This window comes from Ictalurus furcatus, chromosome 5 (genome assembly GCF_023375685.1).
Source record: "Ictalurus furcatus strain D&B chromosome 5, Billie_1.0, whole genome shotgun sequence".
Lineage (NCBI taxonomy): Eukaryota > Metazoa > Chordata > Actinopteri > Siluriformes > Ictaluridae > Ictalurus > Ictalurus furcatus.
This window is the reverse complement of record NC_071259.1, coordinates 33466312-33487339: the sequence shown is the minus strand read 5'-3', so window position 1 is coordinate 33487339 and position 21028 is coordinate 33466312. Positions and strand designations below refer to the sequence as shown.

General features: G+C 42.1%; 1 protein-coding gene across 3 annotated transcripts; it reads right to left on the bottom strand.

The window, feature by feature from the left end:
* Positions 1–4496: 4496 nt before the first annotated feature.
* Positions 4497–19257, bottom strand: LOC128608235 (N-acetyllactosaminide beta-1,3-N-acetylglucosaminyltransferase 3). 3 transcript variants are annotated; one of them, XM_053625827.1, is made up of 4 exons: positions 7532–7659; positions 7372–7412; positions 6596–6720; positions 4497–6493 (listed from the first exon to the last, which is right to left on the bottom strand). In XM_053625827.1, exons 1-4 carry the CDS (start codon positions 7594–7596, stop codon positions 5597–5599), a joined length of 1128 nt encoding a protein of 375 aa, XP_053481802.1. In that variant the 5' UTR covers positions 7597–7659; the 3' UTR covers positions 4497–5596. The 3 variants fall into 3 exon arrangements, with proteins under 3 accessions (XP_053481802.1, XP_053481800.1, XP_053481801.1); XM_053625825.1 differs by having other exon boundaries at positions 4498–6720; XM_053625826.1 differs by lacking the exon at positions 7532–7659 and adding an exon at positions 18547–19257 and having other exon boundaries at positions 4499–6720.
* Positions 19258–21028: the final 1771 nt, after the last annotated feature.

Here is a 21028-nt window from a genome sequence, read left to right as displayed (position 1 = left end):
CCGACACTGCTGGAACTTCAAATGGGATCGGGTTCTATGGTCCCGAAACCAGAATAGAGCTTTTTGGTAATAAACACCAGAGGTGGTTTTGGAGCACACAGAGAGGTAGCCATATGGAAAAGTACCTCATGCCCACGGTTAAATATGGAGGTGGATCTTTAATGTTTTGGGGCTGTTTTTCTGCCAGAGGACCTGGACATTTTGTTAGGATACATGGCATCATGGACTCGATCAAATATCAACAGATATTAAATGAAAACCTGACTGCCTCTGCCAGAAAGCTTCAAATGGGCCGTGGTTGGATCTTCCAGCAGGACGATGATCCAAAACATCATCAAAATCAACACAGAAATGGTTTACTGACCACAACATCAAGGTCCTGCCATGACCATCCCAGTCCCCTGACCCGAACCCCATAGAAAACCTGTGGGGTGAACTGAAGAGGAGAGTCCACCAGCGTGGACCTGAAATGTGAAGGATCTGGAGAGGTTCTGTATGGAGGAACGCTCTCAGATCCCTCACCATGTATTCTCCAACCTCATCAGGCGTTATAGGAGAAGACTCAGAGCTGTTATCTTGGCAAAGGGAGCTAGCACAAAGTATTGACTAAAAGGGTGTCACTAATTGTTGCACACCTATATTTAACACATGATAATTGTTGGATAAACCTGTGTTGTTTGTAATTGTTTGATATCCATGAGTGCAGAGTATTTATGTGATTTTTTTTTTTTTAACAAACGATAAATATAAAGACAATTTTTCACAGCCTTCTTTGCTCATATTTACCACCAGGGTGCCAATATTAGTGGAGGGCAGTGTAGTCTATTGCTATGTTCAAATCTTCACTGAAGACCCACTTTTATTTGTTATCTTTTAATTCGGTCTGAGAGTGTAGAATTTATTTGCCTCAGTTTGTTTCAGTTTGTTTCCGAGTGCAGGTTCGTTACTGAGATCTGGCCTCACTACGTGTTTGGCGGCTTTGTCATCACATTCTTTGTTGGTGCTTTACGTGCAAAACTTTCTTTGTGGTCGATGTCACAAAGCATACATGAAGAGTAAATTTTGAGATGACGGAAACAAACAAATCGCACCCACTTTAAATAAGATTGTGGTTTCATGACGCTTTTTCAGTTATGAACCTTGTCAGTCAACACAGGTTTTATCCCTGCATCGTTGTTTACTCAGCGTGCACGTGCACACAACACCAGACTTTTGTAGCAAACAGTCAATAGCGTTCAACATGGAAAAAAGCATACTTTTCGTTTGAAGAACAAGGAATGATTATGTGGAAATATGAGGAATTTAAACCTCCATTAACCGTAAAAAGTAACGCCGCTGCATCTACCAAAGCTCGGGAACATTACTGATTGTGTAAGTTTACTTTAATAGGCTCGCAATGAGAATAAACAGACTGAAAACTTCTAACCACAACATTTCATATCATTTCATTTAATATAAATGTCCATTTTTAAATGAAATATTCATAAAATAAATATCAATATTTCAAAATATGATCCACTCGCAAAGACGCACAAAGCAACACGTACAGTTCGCGGCACAGAAAGAGCGTGACTTCGACGTGTCATTTATAACGAGACAAAATTTGTAGGCGGTGTAGCAAAAAAAAAAAACATTTAAGACAAAATCCAAGATGGCGGAAAATCTGTTTAGGCGGAAATTGACGTCATCTGATGCGTTGAACTCGTCTCAGCTCAGGGAGTCCAGGGTTTTGGACGAAGGGTTCAAAAGTTACGGCTATAAAAGTACTTCCAAATTTGACCCGAAGGTGGCGATAGAGCGTCTGCAGCCTTTGGCCCAAATTTGCTCAGAATGTTCTTTAGACCCTCCCCAATCAGTGTGGAAAATTTCACAACTTTTTACCAGATGGTTCTGTGGGCTGTTATTGACACGCTAGGCAGAAGAAGAAGAACAGGAAGCAGAATAATAAGAAAAGGTAGAATAGCAAGAGAATGCCTACGCTCCTTCGGAGCTTGGCCCCCTAATAATATCAATATCAAACAGTAACACAAGAAAATAAATATATATTTTCATTTAACTGTTTTTATTCAACAAAAATATCAGTAACAAGATCCATCACAGCAAAAATTACAACAATGACAAAATAACCATGAAAATAACAATGAGCCAAAACGAGGTTTAAAATAACGTTGCTGTTTTTGTTGTTATTTTTAGTTAGTATTCCAGAAATCATTTAAATAATAGTTGTACCTGACTTTGGTAAACGTGTGTGTGTGTGTGTGTGTGTGTGTGTGTGTGTGTGTGTGTGTAGAGTGATGTGTACTGGAGTGACAGGCATACGGGAGCGATCTGCCGTGCTGATAAACACAACGGAAAACAGCTTAAATGTTCTGTAGTGAGTTCCCCGGCAGGATTGCTCATCTACCACCCGCTCCTGCAGCCTACAGGTGAGTGCTGAACCTCGTCAACACCACCAACACCTTTCAGTACTGATTTTAACACAACGGCAACCTCTGTAGGTTAGGGATTTCCTCTCATTTCCTTTACACGTTGTCATGTGACTAACACAAGGCCCACTGCCTCGTTTCATTCGAGGAGCTGACGTGATGACAGACTTGCGTATCGGGATTCGTCTCGTATCGTGGCTTTAGTGCATGGTTTCATGCCTGTCAGCTTTTATACAGGAGAACGAGAGATTACGGAGATGATTCGGCGTCCTCAGTTTCTGTTCCTGTAAATGGGGGAATGTTTGAGTTTGTTTACGTGAGTTTGTTTGTTATCTACAACCCCTTGCAAAAATGATAGAATCTCCACACTTAGATGATGGTCACCTGGCTTTTTTTACTTCGTAGCTTATAAACAAATCACACATAACGGGTCCATGGCAAGGCTCCATCCTGCAAAGCTGATCTGTTAACCGCTATTCGAGAAAGTTGGAAGCAGCTTAAGGGAGAATATTGTTTTTCAGTAGTGAAGTCCATCCCTCAAAGAATCCAGGCCGTCATAAAAGCCCGAGGAGGAGCAACGAAGTACTGATTGTGATTTTTACTCTTTTTTTTTTTTTTTTGTGGATGATTCCATAATTTTTTTCCTCTACTTGATCTGGGGAAAAATCTGTGCCATCAATTAAAATAATTTCATTTAACGTGTTTGAGGTGTTTCACAAAGCCAGAGTGTTCAGCAATTAAACTAAAATTGTTTTGTCTAATATCCGTGATTTGTTTATTTACATAAGTAAAAAACCGATATCTAACATCTTTTGCCTAGAACAGGACTAAATTCTACTCTAAACTTGTTAGTGTAAATCTCTCTCATGTAGACTTTTGCTATAAACACTTCTACTGTAACCAAGGGGAAGTGTATGAGTGTGTGTTAAACAGCTCTCATTTGCAACCTTCTAACCGACACTTTCTTCAGTCGGAAACTTGGTGCACTTTATTCAGCTTTTTTAAAAAAAAGAAACAATTAATTGATTAGCTGAACCAAATGTGCTTGCTTTAGGGTTTAAAAATATTTCAGTTAGAAAACAGGGTGACTGAGCGGCGTCCTCAGACGAGCAAGGAGGTTGAATTACGTTCTCCGTCGACTCGGCATGCTGGACGAGATCCACAGTGGGGGAGGGAGGGTGGGAGATGGTTCCAGCCTGGTTGGACGGCTCCCACTTCGGCTTCTCCCTCTCGTACAGGGGCTTTTGGATGCTGAAAAATTCTGCTGCATCCAGATTCATGGTCTCACGTTCTGTCACGATGGGAGGTTGAGACAGATGCAAGTGCAGAATTAAAAAGTTTGATAAATAACCATACAAAATACAAAGACACTATGACTATGAGGCAAAACATTGTGGCAAAGATTACACATAAACTAAAGAACAAAACAGCACTACAGAGACAAAGGTAAAGAAAGAGTAACATGAGACGAAGAGTGCAGTGCAAACTGTGGTTATATACACGAGTGCTCAATTACCAGGAACGTGATTCAGGTGCCGGTGGTCATGTGACTGTGATGCAGTGGCTGCTGGGAACTGTAGTTCAGAGTACCTTCTCTGGTTTCATGACATATATCCATCCATCCATCCATCCATCCATCTTCTACGCTTACTCCTTCTTCAGGGTCGCGGGGGAACATGGGAGCATGGGGCACAAGGCGGGGTACACCCTGGACAGGGTGCCAGTCCATCGCAGGGCACAATCACATACACACTCACACACCCATTCATACACTACGGACACTTTAGACACGCCAATCTGCCTTCATGACATATATTCTAAGCTAATAGGTTTGACTAATAAATAACTCATTATACCGAGGATTATCACCGAATTAGCATTTAGCTCATTGTAGAGACTGGAGAAATTATTATAAATTGCATTTTCAGTTGAATTTGGGGAAACACTTGAAGCATTCGTTTTGTCGAACTATTTCAACTGCTTTTGTTTGATGTGTTCATTGCAAACAGCTGAAAGTCTGTAAATTTTGAAAAAAAACAGATTTGCAATGGGGGTTGAATAATTTTGATTGCAACTGTACAATTTTTTATTTATTAAACAACATATCATACTTTTTATCCATTTATAAAGGTTCAGATAGGAATGAAACGAGATAGTTCCTGTTGTCACTTACGTTATAGCAGCTATAAAAAGTTGTTCCCTCTCTCTATTCTCCCTCTTCAAGTTAATAAGTCAAAAATAAATAAATAAAAATGTTGTGTTGCTGAGAAACCTCAAACAGGCGTAAACTCCTCTGTCCTGACTCCTTCCATTAAGGCTTCATAAACATAATAAACATGAATCAATTTATTATCAGTGGAGCGTCTGCCGTACACGTCCTTGTGAATGAGGTGTTACTATAGAAACGATAACGTATTAAAACGAACGCATTAATTATAAATAAACCTGTGATTTGCAGCTGCGCTACTGTCAGAGCTGCTGTTATAGAGAATTAATCAACACCTTCTGACCAATCTCAATCCAGAACTCAGCAACGCCGTGGTGTCAAAAACAAACAAAGAAACAAACAAACGCGTTGCTCTGTTCCTTCAGCCCCGGTCCTGCAGGCATTATACAGTATTTATTCCACTGTATGCATCTTTTTGAATTGCGTGACAGCTATATTTGATCTGATTTATTCATCGAGACGGATCCAGAATCCAGACAGTCGTTTATCACCTGGCTACAGTGACTTTATTCTCCTTAACTCAAAATACTCAAAATGTTGAATGTGTTGTTTGTTAAATAAGACTAATGCTTCTTTCTGGCAAATAAATGAGTATTTATTTATTATTATAACTCAGATGAAGATCACATTAGGTTAATAATCCTTTATAAAACTTTTCCCCACGGCTGCAGTAAACGTAAATATTCCATAACCTAAGACAGTATAATAACCATAACATAAGACGGTATAATAATACAAAGTTATACAGTCCGAGGGGGCAGTTACCCGACAACGTACAGCGAGGAAACAAAAGGAAATCAGGACAAGTGAAATTCTTCATGCTGTATATTACCATTTAAAGATTCCAGCTCTTCATATTATTTCAGTGATGCACAAACCTGAACAACCGGTGCTGCTCAGAAGAAACTCTCTCAGCATATCAAAATGTACAATAAATAAAGTGTTACAGATTAACTTCTTTCTTTGAGCAGTTCAAATCTTTCCGATGTATTTCATCCCACAGAAGGAAAATCTGATGAGGTAAGAATTTGTGGCCGAGGATAATCTCACGGTAATAGCAGGGATCATAAATGTCCAGTTTGTCAGAAGGAATAATGAGGCCGTCGGCCCAGACTCCACGGTGGTTCATGGGTCGGAGTCCGGCTCGTTGCAGACACATGCCCATGTAAACGTCGTCAATGGGCATCAGGGTGATGGACTGGGACATTTGGAGAATGGTCCTGGCAGTGAAGCGGGAGTACAGGTAGCCGCCTCCGCTGCAGTACGGAGCGTACACGTTGGCTTTCTCGATCAGTTCCGGGATGAAATATTTACTGTTTTTGTTCCGAACAGGTGGGCTGGTCAGGACCAGCTGGCCGATGTACAGGTGTTTGCTTCCGTTGTTATCGCTCTGCTCTTTGAGGAACTCCACCATGTTGTCCGTGTTGGCGAAAACGTCGTCGTCTCCGTTAAAGAGGAAATCCGCAGTGGGACACCAGTTCTGCATCCAGTCCAGGAACAGGACCTGCTTGAGCGTGAGGTTGTAGAAGGAATCCGTGAAGTCCCACTGCAGGATGTCCTGGTACCTCGTGTTCTCCAGCTTCAGGAGTTTGTTTAACCTCTGCTTCTTGAAGCCTGTCCCGGTGGTGCCGGTCAGGAACACGGTGCGGATCCACATCCCGTTCTGTAGCCTCTCCGCCGCCCACGTTTTGCGCAAGACCGAACGCCGTTCGTAGTTCTCCGGTGAACTTTTGATGGTCAGCAGTAAAAAGGGTTCTCCTGACCTCTTTGGAATGGTGCACTTGTTAGGAACGGTGAGCAACATCGGGAAATACCTGCAGTGGCGGTAATACAGGAAGTCCTGCATACGAGTTGGAAAGGTAGAAAATTCCTTAATGTTAGCGAATGACAAGTTTTGTTCACACCTAGGAGTCGCCATCACCAGAGGCTGTGCCTGACTAACCATCTTCTGTGATGTGATTTTGTTATATTTTTCTGGCGTGGTGATATACAGGATCAGGAGCAAACACAGAGAGATCATAATGAGCAGAGCCATGGAGTCCAGAGCTCGTCTCCTGCCCCAGGTACCTTAAAACAACACAAGCAACAATTACAAACGTGAATCAATCGAGCTGTTGTTGGAAAAATCAGTCGAGATTCCTGAATACATTAACAATCAGTGTTCAAATTTAACACTGATCACTACAGAGATGTGTGACATTCATTGCTATGCTGGATGCCATGAAATTATCCTAGCCACATTGCTAACATGCTGTGTTGGGCGTTAGCATCTGGCATGTGTTAGATTTAGCTAATATGCTCATGTGCCTTTAGGGGATGTTTATTAAACTTTTATCACTGTATTTTAATTTTAATTGCAGAGGAAAGAATTATAAAGCTTGCTAACGTTATGGTTTATATTATAGCTTGTCTCATCACTCAGACATGATGGGTATTTATTTTTTACGATAAACACAGAGTCCGTTCATGAGCAGGCGCGTGTTCTGAGTTATGATGTCAAATTAATGCATTAATTAAATGTGGGAAATAAAAGATCATAGATTCCTTGAGACTTTTGTAGGAATCATTTATCAGACTTCTTCATAATGAGAAGCTCCCACATCGGCTCCACATGATAAACAGAAACAGTTGGCAGTGTGAGTATTTAAATAACCTTTTTTGTTTTTAGTCGCAGGAACTTGAAAAAAAGTAAAAAATCAGAAGAATTTGTCTACTTACTGTACAGCCAGCTGACGTTCTCCATGTTCACCTGAGGACACCTGAGAGAGACAGAAAAAAAACAATCTTGATCTTCTTCATCTTTACTTGGTAACACGACTACAGAGGAAATGCATAAACGGTTTTAAAAAACAACAACAACAACAAAATTTAGATTTACCGAATATTTTCGAAGTGCTTAAACACTGCTGAAAAGTGTGTGCTGAATTGAAGTAGCTGGTCCATTTTGTCGTAGTAAGTCCTGAGAGTGTGTGTGAGTGTGTGTGAGAGAGAGACTGAGCAGTGAGACCAGCTCATAGCAAGCTTTAACTGGTAATCAGTATTTCCAATATTGTAATTGAGTGGGCGTGGCTAGATATTGTGATGAATGCTGGGGGTTTCTCTTTGTTTGGCATTGGCCCCGCCTATCTGAACCATTCCACAGCATGTTCTCATCCCATTGACTGAAGGCAGGAATGATAAACTCACCTGGAGTGGAGGATAATGGAGAGATAAGAGGTGAGAGGAGAAATAAAATGTGGTGTGATGTACCCTCTGTTCTCCATACATCTGGTTAAACCTCTTTAAAATTATATATAGAGAGAGAGGTTTATTACAACATGAAAAATGTTAATTACAATTTAACGAAATGATCTTCCCATCTCTTTCTTAATTCTTTACCAGTTCACTCCCTACTGCACGTGTGTGTGTGTGTGTGTGTGTGTGTGTGTGTGTGTGTGTGTGTGTGTGTATGTGTGTGTGTGTGTGTGTGTATGTTTGTTTGTTTGAAAACTGGAAAATGTTGTCTCAAAGTTTTAATGCGGTCAAAGCAACTCAGGTGATTAATATAAACTAATTAATAAACAGTAAATAAAGATAAACAGAAATGAATATGCATGAATGAATAAATAGAAATAAACCACCAGGCTTTAACAAATGTGTTTTTATTTTTCACGCACGATTTTTCATGTTAATCTTAACACGTGATTTTCTCACGCGAATAATCCTTTTTCCCATATGATCACAAATGGTTTACATACACACAATCACGTGTGAAACGTATGCGATTTTTCACAGTCACCATGACAACCCAACAACTCAACAGGACATTAATGTCAGAGTGTCGGATTAACTTGATTGTCCTGGTTGACCTCGTTAACCTCGTTAAGAAGGACATCTGGAGTTGATCCACATCTACGTTCGCTTTTATCTGACAGTGATGCTCAGAACTCAACTCAAAAACTTTTCCTAATATTGAGCTTGACATCTTTTAAGGGTTCCTCCAGAGGAACAAGCGAAGAACCCTTATGAATGTAGTGTTGTCGATTCTGCATGTCTTCAAGTGATTTTAGTCTCCTAAAAGTGTTCTATTACATTATATGTGGTATTATAGGCATCTAAAATGCCTTTGTACACTTCTGAGTTCATGATACCAACAATAAACACAAGTTCACCAACACCACTGTAGGAAAAACAACCCCAGGCAGTTCAGTGCTTTATCGTACCCTCAGTGTAGTTTGGCTGGGATTCTTCTCCTGGCTTTCTCTACACAAACACTCGACTATCAGATCCATGCAAGTGCAGTTTGGATTCATCTGAAATAAGACAGTTCTCCACAAGCTATGCACGTTCTGTTGGAAATTTCACTCATGGTTTCATATACTTGAGAATGATGAATGTTTCGGTCACATTACTCTCCCTCTGTGCCCATGTTCATTCTGACCCCTAGACGTAGAAAGGGGTCGAAAAAAAAAGGTGAAGAGACAGCCTCCCAAGACCGGTTCCAATCTGAGATCGACGATGTGACCTTCCATGGCAAGTTCAGCTAAAGGTCAACAAGGTGACCTCCCACGTCAAGTTCCAGTCTGAGATCGACGATGTGACCTTCCGTACCAAGTTCCAGTCTGAGATCGACGAGCCGACCACCCACACCAAGTTCCAGTCCAAGGTCACTGACACGGACAACCAAGTTATGATCACGTCTGAAGCCAACGTCATGACCAACCAGGATCTGCTCATGTCTGAAGCCGACGTCATGACCAACCAGGTTCTACTCACGCCTGAAGCCGACATCACGACCAACCAAGATCTTCTCATGCCCGAGTCTGCTGACACAGACAAGCATGTTCTGCTCACGCCTGAGTCTGTTGACACAGCCAACCAATAGCCATTCCCTTAATGCCAACAACATTTTCTAATCTATCAAGGAGAATAATATGATCCATAGTATCAAAAGCTGCACTAAGGTCAAGTAACACAGGCAAGGAGACACAACCCTGATCAGAGGTCAGTAGTAGGTCATTTACTACTTTAACCAGCGCTGTCTCTGTGCTATGGTGAGGCCTAAATACTGACTGGTACATTTCAGGAATGTTGTTCCTATGTAAGTGTCATGATTCCCCCTTGAAGCAGCGTGCTCTAAGCGCGAATGCGCGAGCTCCTGCTTTTCCATTGTTGACAGTTCCAATGTTTCTGTCATGTCTCCTCCCTGTTCTGTCATTGGCTGGGATTTCACGTGTGTCTGTATTGACCTCAGCTGCTAGCAGTTTAGACGCTGATCATGTCCACTTATATACCGCGCGCCTCCCAGCACACAACGCGGAAGATTATGTTCCATGTTTAGAGTTAGTTCACGCTGGATTATCCGCTCCCAGTTCCTCGTCATAGTTGATGTTTCTCGTTTTGTTAATCGACCCTGTTTTCCATGACCACGACGTTGATTCATGTTTAACCCTGTGTATGCCTGTTTGCCGATCGCCTGACCTGTGCCTGTTTTGGATTACGTTTTTGGATTTGTCTGCCTGTCTCTCTTTTAAAATAAACACTGTTCATACTGCACTTGCATCCGTCCTATCTCCGCTCAGTCACGATACGTGACAGAATCTTCTGCCAAAACATGGATGCAGCAGGAGAATGGAGAAAACGCAGAACCCGGAAGTCGACACCAACCGTCCCCGCTATGGACTCAGTCCAATTCCCACAATGGACATTTATGGAGCTTCCTGATCCATTTGACGGATTTTCCGTGCTCCAGAATATTTTCTGGTAGACTGTCAATTCTATTTCTCCAGCCTGTTAGACCCTAAGCCAGAGGAGAAGCAATGGCTCCGATTCATGTGGTCCCGGTTCTTTGGACCGGCCCGTCAGTGGGTGCAGCTCCAACTGGATAAGCACTGTAGGAACCTGGACAGTGTAGAACAGTTTGTGGGGGAGTTCATGATGCGGTTCGGGAGTCCGGAGGCGAGGGTCGAGCTAGAACAACTTTTCAGGGGGGTAAGTCTGGCAGGCAAATCTGCCCTGCCGTTTACCCACTACTACAGGCAAACTCATGCAGAGCCCCAGCCGGAGGTTAACCTGGCGACCTCTGAGCTCGAACCTGAGACCCACGAGGTGGGCTCACCTGCCGAGCTCCAGCTAGAGGTCAACAGGGAATCTCCAGCATCAGAGCCCCAGCCGGAGGTTAACCTGGCGACCTCCAAGCTCGAACCTGAGACCCACGAGGTGGGCTCACCTGCCGAGCTCCAGATAGAGGTCAACAGGGAGGCTCCAGCACCAGAGCTCAAACCTTAGGTCCAAGTCCAAGTCAAGTCTCTAGTCTCTGAAGTCCAAGTCAAGTCTCCAGTCACTGAAGTCCAAGTCAAGTCTCAAGTCTCTGAAATCCAAGTCAAGTCTCAAGTCCCTGAGGTCCAAGTCCAAGTCAAGACTCAAGTCTCTGAAATCCAAGTCAAGTCTCAAGTCCCTGAGGTCCAAGTCCAAGTCAAGTCTCTAGTCTCTGAAGTCCAAGTCAAGTCTCCAGTCTCTGAAGTCCAAGTCAAGTCTCAAGTCTCTGAAATCCAAGTCAAGTCTCAAGTCCCTGAGGTCCAAGTCCAAGTCAAGTCTCAAGTCCCTGAGGTCCAAGTCAAGTCTCAAGTCTCTGAAATCCAAGTCAAGTCTCAAGTCCCTGAGGTCCAAGTCCAAGTCAAGTCTCTAGTCTCTGAAGTCCAAGTCAAGTCTCCAGTCTCTGAAGTCCAAGTCAAGTCTCAAGTTCCGCTAATATCTAAGCCTAACAACCAAGTTCTGCTTACGCCCAAGTCTACTGACATGGCCGACCACGTTCTGCTCACACCCAAGTTTACTGATACGGCTAGCCAAGTTCTGCTCAAGCCCAAGTCTACTGATACGGCCGACCAAGTTCTGCTCACGCCCAAGTCTAACGACACGGCCGACCACGTTCTGCTCAAGCCCGATTCTACCGACCCGGTCGCCCAAGTTCAGCCCATGCCCAAGTCTACTGACCCGGTCACCCAAGTTCAGCCCACGCCCAAGTCTACCGACCCGGTCACCCAAGTTCAGCCCACACCCAAGTCTACCGACCCGGTCGCCCAGGTTCAGTCCACACCCAAGTCTACTGACCCGGTCGCCCAAGTTCAGCCCACGCCCAAGACTACCGACACGACCACCCAAGTTCTGCTAAAGCCCGAGTCAGCTGACACGCACAGCCAAGTTCTGCTCACGCCCGAGTCTGCTGACACAGACAACCAAGCTCTGCTCACGTCCATGTCTGCTGACATGACCAGCCAAGTTCAGCTTGCAGGCTCCGCTGAGTACGTCGCTCTGCCTTCCTGCTCAGCCGAGGACGTCGCTCTGCCTTCCTGTTCAGCCGAGGACGTCACTCTGCCTTCCCGTTCAGCCGGGGACGTCGCTCCGCTTTCATGCCCTGACGAGGACATCGCCCTGCTTCCCTGCTCTGCTGAGTACAGCGCTCTGTTTCCCTGTTCAGCCGAGGACGTCGCTCTGCTGTCCAGCTCCGCCGAGGACGTCGCTCTGCCTTCATGCTCCGCCGAAGGACTTCGCCCAGCCTGTCTGCCTGGCTGTGGTCATCGCTCTGCCTACCTGTTCAGCCAGGGACGTCGCTCCGCTTTCATGCTCCGACGAGGACGTCGCCCTGCTTCCCTGTTCTGCTGAGTACAGCGCTCTGTTTCCCTGTTCAGCCGAGGACGTCGCTCTGCTTTCCTGCTCCGCCAAGGACATCGCTCTGCTTTCATGCTCTGCCGAGGACTTCACTCAGCCTGTCTGCCCGGCTGTGGTCATTACTCTGCCTCCCTGTTCAGCCAGGGACGTCGCTCCGCAGTCCTGCTCCGCCGAGGACGTCGCTCAGCCTGTCTGCCCAGCTGTGGTCGTTACTCTGCCTCCCTGTTCAGCCAGGGACGTCGCTCCACTTCCCTGTGCCGCCAAGAACACCGTGCGGTTTCCTGGCTCTGCTTGGGACATTCAGCCCAGGGGACCAGGGCCGCCAATGAAATGGGACGACTCATGGCACTCCGGGAGAGGGGCCTTTGGGGGGGGGTTCTGTCATGATTCCTCCTTGAAGCAGCGTGCTCTAAGCGCGAATGTGCGAGCACCTGCGTTTCCATTGTTGACAGTAGTGACATCTGGACACGTGCGTTTTGTTTATGTTTCTGTCATGTCTCCTCCCTGTTCTGTCATTGGCTGGGATTTCACGTGTGTCTGTATTGCCCTCAGCTGCTAGCAGTTTAGACGCTGATCATGTCCACTTATATACCGCGTGCCTCCCAGCACACAACGTGAAAGATTGTCGTAGAGTTAGATTAGTTCGTTTAGTAGTCATAGTCACGTTCCATGTTTAGAGTTAGTTCACGCTGGATTATCCGCTCCCAGTTCCTCGTCATAGTTGATGTTTCTCGTTTTGTTAATCGACCCTGTTTTCCGTGAGCACGACATTGATTCATGTTTAACCCTGTGTATGCCTGTTTGCCGATCGCCTGACCTGTGCCTGTTTTGGATTACGTTTTTGGATTTGTCTGCCTGTCTCTCTTTTAAAATAAACACTGTTCATACTGCACTTGCATCCGTCCTATCTCCGCTCCGTCACGATACGTGACAGGAAGTATGCAAAGAAGTATACACTTCTATTTTTGTAAGTATACACTTTCCTATGTAAGTGTACAATGTTTTCTAAGATCTTGGACATAAAGAGGAGATTTCATATTTGTCTATAGCTGGAAAGTTGACAGGGGTCGAGGTCAGATTTTTGAATCAAGGTTTTGATAACTGCTAGGTTAAATGATTTAGGTGCATAGTTACTGCTAAGGGAAGAATTTATTATTTTTAGAAGTGGTTTCATAGCTTTAGTATATTTAACCTGCAAACAGAAATATGGTACAGCTTTAAAATAATTTAAAATACTTTAAGGACCGCTGATCTGCCTTTTTAGCCTTACTTTAAAATCTAATTAAAGGTACATCACAGCAACATTTGAAATCTATTTCTGTGAGTCTAATGCCATCGTCATCGTCATCATCATCATCATCATCATCCATTTGATTATGTAAAGTTGGTTTAATTTACTCGTTTCATGGATAAACCTGTTATGGAATTTAAATCCCAAATTTTTTTGTAATTTTATTTCAAGGCTTTTAAAAGTATGTTCATGACATTCCACATAATCAAGGTCTGTTTGATGAAAATAGAAAAAAAAAATGACATGAAAAAATATGGCATTATGAAATGAAAAATATTTTATAATAGGCCTATAATGTTTTATTATAATAAATTCTGTGTTATTTATTAGTTAAATGATTTAACATGTTGTAACTTATATTTATTGATGCATTTACTTGTTTCATTATTTATGATCATAGGCATATTTATTTAATTCATTTGAACTAAACATGTTTTAAATAATGATTGTGATCTCTGCACAGCACAATTTAAGGAGCACCGAATCCCTGGGCTCTTCAAATCACACACCTGTCTGGACTCCTCTCTGGAGAGCAGAGATTATGGTCTACTCAAAGTCATACTGCCCCCTGCTGCTCATCTAAATGTACTGCAAATGCCATCCAAGCAGAAAATTCCACCATGGCTCCCTGTCTTTCATAAATGAGTCCCAAATGGCTCCATGGTAGCCAGAAGATAGCGTGATGTGAGAAATGCATGTAGGGATTGATTTAGCATTCAGCTTTTCTTTTGTATTAATGGCTCAATAAATCAAGCAATAAATCACGTCAGTAATGACTTCAGGAAGTTAAAAATCCCACGTCATCCAACCATCATCTCTTTCATGTTTCTGGTTATAATCTGAACTTCTTGTTCAATTCAATTCAATTCAATTTTATTTGTGTAGCGCTTTTTACAATAGACATTGTCTCAAAGCAGCTTTACAGAAATATCAACACGGTATACAGATATTAAAGGTGTGAATTTATCCCAACTGAGCAAGCCACTGAGTGGCGACGGTGGCAAGGAAAAACTCCCTAAGATGTTTTAAGAGGAAGAAACCTTGAGAGGAACCCGACTCAGAAGGGAACCCATCCTCATCTGGGTAACAACAGATAGTGTGAAAAAGTTCACTATAGATTTATATGAAGTCTGTATGGCCTTAGGAGCAGCCGTAGTCCCAGCAGTCTGGAATTAGAGAAGATTTGAGCTCCATCCAGAGTCAGAAAGGATCTGGATGTCTAGTATCTCCATAAATTCGTGTGGGGCTCGGCGAAAGGAGAGAGGGAGAAAAAAGATTATTATGACTGTGAAGTAGTAGAACAGAATCTAGTCAGGGTAGGCTTGAGTAAACAAATACGTTTTAAGCCTAGACTTAAACACTGAGACTGTGTCTGAGTCCCGAACACTAATAGGAAGACTGTTCCATAACTGTGGGGCTCTATAAGAGAAAGCTCTTCCCCCTGCTGTAGCCTTCACTATTCGAGGTACCGTCAAATAGCCTGCATCTTTTGATCTAAGTAGGCGTGGCGGATCATAGAAAACCAAAAGGTCGCTTAGATATTGTGGCGCGAGACCGTTTAGTGCTTTATAGGTTAATAAAAGTATTTTATAGTTAATGCGAGATTTTACTGGGAGCCAATGCAGTACTGATAATATTGGGGTGATATGGTCGTATCTTCTAGTTCTAGTTAGGACTCTAGCAGCTGCATTCGGGACTAACTGGAGTTTGTTTATATTCCTACTTGAACATCCAGACAGTAAGGCATTACAGTAATCTAGTCTAGAGGTGACGAAAGCATGAACTAATATTTCTGCATCATGTAGTGACAATATATTTCTTATTTTAGAAATATTTCTGAGATGAAAGAAGACTATCCTAGTAATATTATCTACATGAGCATCAAATGATAGGCTGGAGTCAATAATCACTCCAAGGTCTTTAACTGCTGTACATGATGAAACAGAAAGTCCATCCAGAGTAACCATGTGATCAGAAAGATTACTTCTAGCTACACGTGAAAACCACTGCACTTTGATCAGCAATAAATAAATAAAAAATTAAAGGCAGATGCTGCACCTAGTAGAGGTCAGGTGTAAGGTTAAATTACATTTGAAGGCTACATTAAAACTAAGTAAATTAGTAATTGCAAAATGCATAATTTACATTGTGACTGGGCTGTAACTGGTCTCTCTATAGTCAGAGCATGGTAACTGGCCTGTAACTGGTCTCTCTCTATAGTCAGGGTCTTATAACTGGTCTCTCTCTGTTAAAACAGTTTCTTCATCGCACTTGAGTGGCTTTTATGGATCTGCTGTAATTACGCGAGTCACTGGGACTGAGAAACTATGAGCTAAAGAATAAAAGTCTGTTTAAAATCTTACATACTGTACAAGTACAGACGGAGAACTGCTCTGATGTAATAACTTACCTCAGCCAGTCATGAGTGAGGTCATATATTTAGACTTAGTTGGACTTAAGATGATGTTTACTCATTTTTTCCCGTTTTGGGAAGTGAGGCAGGCTCATCTTTACATTACTCTAATCCATATGAGCATCCACATGACCCCGGAGCTCTGGAGCGATTCCAAGAGAAATCTCAAGTTAAATGTTCTCGCACTTCTAGTCAAAGTTCTTAAAAAAAGTTTATTAATGAGCCAGGCTGTAAAAAAAAAAAACTTTTACGGAAATATTAAATACTTTTACAAGTATACTCAGCCAAGAAAGAAATCCTCGCCCTGCTGTGTGATGTGTGAAGATGCTTTGCAGAGAGGAACGACCCAAAGCTGAACCACAGCGCTGCAGAAAATGAATCACTTCTCACCCGAGACACCTCCGAGCTGGAATTACCAACAACTTTTTACCAACGGGGTAAAAAGTTACCCCGAATTACCCTGAATTACCAACGGGGTGGCTGTGGCTCAGGTGGTAGAGCGGGTTGTCCACTAATCATAGGCTTGGCAGTTCGATTCCCGCCCCACATGACTCCACATACTGAAATGTCCTTGGCCAAGACGCTGAACCCCAAGTTGCTCCCGATGGCAAGTTAGCGCCTTGCATGGCAGCTCTGCTACCATTGGTGTGTGTGTGTGTGTGTGTGTGTGTGTGTGTGTGTGACACACACTGTAAAGCATTTTGGATAAAAGCGCTATATAAGTGCAGACCATTTAATGTTACAACAAAGTACAACTGTTGCTCATGTGTGTATTTTTCCTCCTATCCATTCTGTTGTCTTTGTGTACGTTTATGAATGCATTTTGTTTTGTTTATATTTATTAGTACGAAGTTAAAAGATACGTTGTGTATAAATGTGAAGTGGATATATGGACTGGAATTATATTAAATAACATAAACAAAAGTGTATGAATAATTATTTCCCCTCACTATATTCATAAACACTTTTTAGTGCATTGGTAATAAAATCTTGATGTTATAGCTTTTTACTGAAAAACTGACTGCAATGTTTCCAGAAATCTACACATAACAGTCCATAATACTGAAGTGTGGTGGTGGTAGCATCGTCTTTAGCATTGTCCATTTAGTTGGTTCTCTGAGTAATCTCCTCTTTACTCGGTCACTGACTTTTGGTGGACTACCTCCTCCGTGGTTGTGCCTCGTTCTTTCAATACGTTCAAAGTTTGAACTTCTTTTGCCGCTTTGCGTGCCCTTTTTGAATTTTTTTGTTGTTGTAATAGATATGTATATACTTTAAATATTAATGTAAATGAATCTATGTATGCAGAACCCCATTCCTCTTCTCTTATTTTCTTACTATTTCTCTTCCAGGGGTTATTTTTTGTCTCTGTGTTAGTCGAAGATGGTTTTATATCATTCTCAAGCCTTTAGCAAGTAAAATTCATCCTTCTTCTGAAAACAAAGTTATTTTAATCCGATTTGCCTTTCTTTACTTTACTTTTCTTTTCTCTAGCTCACTTGTTTTCTTGTTGAAAAGCATCTCGTCTGTCCATGATTAAACATTCTAGAGTTTTGGCCGTTTTTCTTTAGCCAAGTTCCCACTCCCACCCAATGTTGCTCAACCTAATACAGGAGTAATATTAAATTCCCACTTGGCCATGTTTATGAGCCTGTAAGAGCCGTGAGGGTAGAGCCAGGTAGTTAACGTGGCTTTATCAGAGGACATAAATTCCACAGCATGCAGCTCAACCGGTTCTGGATTCTTGTATTTCCAGTCAGGCACGTCTTCTGGAAAAAGACAACGCAAAGCCTCACTTCCTCAACAATGGGACAATATCTCACAAGCACCATTATCCTTTATCAGATCTAAAGCCTGAAGCAATTCTGCTTCAGCAAATAGTTCCACCTGGATACACAAGTTTTATGTTTCCCCAAAACACCTCCTGCACAAGTCTCATCCATGTTTCTGTCTTCAGACTAATGCAATGTTCTGAATTGCACCACGACACTTCAGCACTTCAGTCTCACAAAACAAGAATAAGGATGTGTAAAAGCTTTAGTGTTAACACAAACATCACGCTTTCCTAACAGTGGAGAGGTGTAGTGGTGACTAATAATAATCACCGCTGTATTTAAACTTCTGACTTGAAAAAGTATGATTCCTTCTCATCAGAAATGATAATCCACTTTAAAAACAGTTAAGCTCACATTTAAGCCTTAACATTAGAAACATTACGGAAAAATAACTACTGAGGATTTCATAATGAACGAAGAGAAAGAGAGAAAAGTGTTGATAGAGATCTCACTGAACAGACACTGCATTCCGACATTTCTGCTTTCTGGACTTTTCTACACCACACGAAGATCTGAACCTCTCAATCTGTACTGATCACAGTTTACAGCAAGAAACACTGTAATGACGAGAGAAATAAGTCTAGAGGACCCACACACACACACACACACACACACACACACACAGAGAGAGAGAGAGAGAGAGAGAGAGAGAGAGAGAGAGAGAGAGAGAGAGCAAATGAATTAAACACAAAATAAAACTCATTTACCTGTAATATGTGCTGAAAACACAGAGCAGATCTGTGAAAGAAGTGAAGAAGAGAAAAACATCAGCTACGAGTGAGTGTGTGAGTGTGTGTGTGTGTGTGTGTGTGCTGAAACAAAGTCTACATTACCATTTCGGCAACAGTTAGCGATTTATACACCCTTCCCTGGCCAGGGGGTGTAATTAAACACACACACACACACACACACACACACACACACACACACACATTTCACTTTGATCCACCCAGAAACACATGAAAAATTTTTCATGTTGCTGGTTTCAATTACAGAAGTGAAAAAGCCTTACTTCTAGGACTAGGATTTACTCGTACGCTTTGGATCGTTGTCTTGCTACAGAATCCAGTCACGCTTGAGTTTCAACTTACGGACTGAAGACCGGACATTCTCCTTTGGGATTTTCTGGTAGAGAGCAGAATTCATGTTTCCCTCAATTACTGCAAGTTGCCCAGACGCTGGTGTGATGATCTTTTTGTGGAATTCGATGTTTGGTTTAAACCAGATGTAACTGGACCCGTCTTCCAAACAGTTCCACTTTCACCTCATCAATCCACAGAACATTCTCCCAAAAGGTTTGAGGATCATCAAGGAGTGTTTTGGTGAAATTCAGACGAGTCTTGATGTTCTTCTGGGTCAGCAGTGGTTTTCACCTCGCCACTCTTCCATGGAGCCGTTTTCCCCCAGTGTCTTTCTGATAGTGGAGTCATGAACAGTGACCTTTACTGATGTAAGAGAGGCCTGTAGGTCCTTTGATGTTGTCCTTGGCTCTTTTGGGACTTCCTGGATGAGTCGTCGCTGTGCTCTTGGAGGAATTTTGGAAGGTCGGACACTTCTGGGAAGGTTCACTACTGTGCTGAGTTTTTCCATTTGGAGATAACGGCTCTCGCTGTGGTTCTTTGGAGTCCCAGAGCCTCTGAAATAGCTTTGTAACCCTTCCCAGACTGATGTACTTCAATCACCTTCTTCCTCATCATTTCTGGAATTTCTTTCAGCTTTGGTGTAGTGTGTTACTGAGTAAGATCTTTTAACCAACTTCCTTTCCAACTTTGAAAAAGTTCTATGTAAGTGTAGATGTGATTGAACAGGGTTTGCAGTAATCAGGTCTGGTTGTGTCTCGTCCAGCTGAACCCCATTATCACTGCACTTTCATAGATTTGAGGAATTAGTAAATGCGGGGGCAAATACATTTTCACACAGGCCCAGATGGTATTGGATAACTTTTTCACTTCAATAAATAACATTATCATTTAAAAACTGTATTTTGTGTTTACTCAGACTGCCTTTGTATTATCTTGGATTTTGTTTAAATTTTTTTTAGTATGAGATCTACGCAAACACAGAAGACATCAAGATGGGGCTGTAAAAAAATGTATGCAGTGTTGGACAACTCCCATGTCAGTGCTAACAATGCTACTGTTACAAAGAAAAAGTAAAAAAACAAACACTCCCTCTGTGTTCCTGAGAACATTCACAGCTTTTGAAATGGTTTCAATGCCACGCCCTGATCGTTCGCAAAAAAGAGTTTCCACTGTCATTATGGATTGTTACGCTTAAAAACATTTGTCGCCATTAATCTGATCAATTTTAAATGAAACCTATAACATAATACAGTCTGAATAGTTTATGAATGCACTGAAACACAAAATAAATAAACCTCTTCAATACAAGTGAACACGAGGCAGAAAATAACGAGGAAATATAAATATCCACAAACACCAAAATGACACACACACACCCACCCACACACACACACACCCACACACCCACACACACCTTACATGCCAATCTACTTTGTCATCAGACTAAAACATAATTTACAAATTATTACATTAAGCAAAAAAAGTAATAAATAAAAACACAGTTTATTCAACTTTCCGGCTTTTAATAAAGCCGCAGCATTTGCTTTTTATTTCAGCAAGAAGAGCCACAGGAACAAAAAAAATAAATACTAATCTCTCAACTAATAAATAACCCTACAGCATTGTCCCCGCCCCAAAAAAAGGCTCTGTAACATTCACATCCTCACTGTAGTCACTCATTAACCCTAGTGCAGACTCAGAAGAAATAACAATACAATAACACAAAGTGTGGCTTAATCAGTTATTAGTGACAAATTCCAGCCCTTTAAGAAAACATCATAAACAAACCGCAAACATTTCAAATCAACCAAACTACTGACATGACTAAAAGTGCTAAGTAAATGATTGTTCGTTTGTTTGACTGGTTTCCCTACCCACAGCATCACGTTACACAATTCCTGTACCTGTAACATAACACTCAAATCACTGACTGAGTCAAATATATCCTGTTCCACCAGTAGTCCAGTAGGAGTGTATTCAGCATTCAGTAACAAGGCACAAGTTGAAAATTCTGATCCATATTTATACTACACACTCCAAAATCAAGCGTCATGGGTTGATGAAAATAAAAAGCTATAATATACACAGTATGTAAAACAGATTCGTT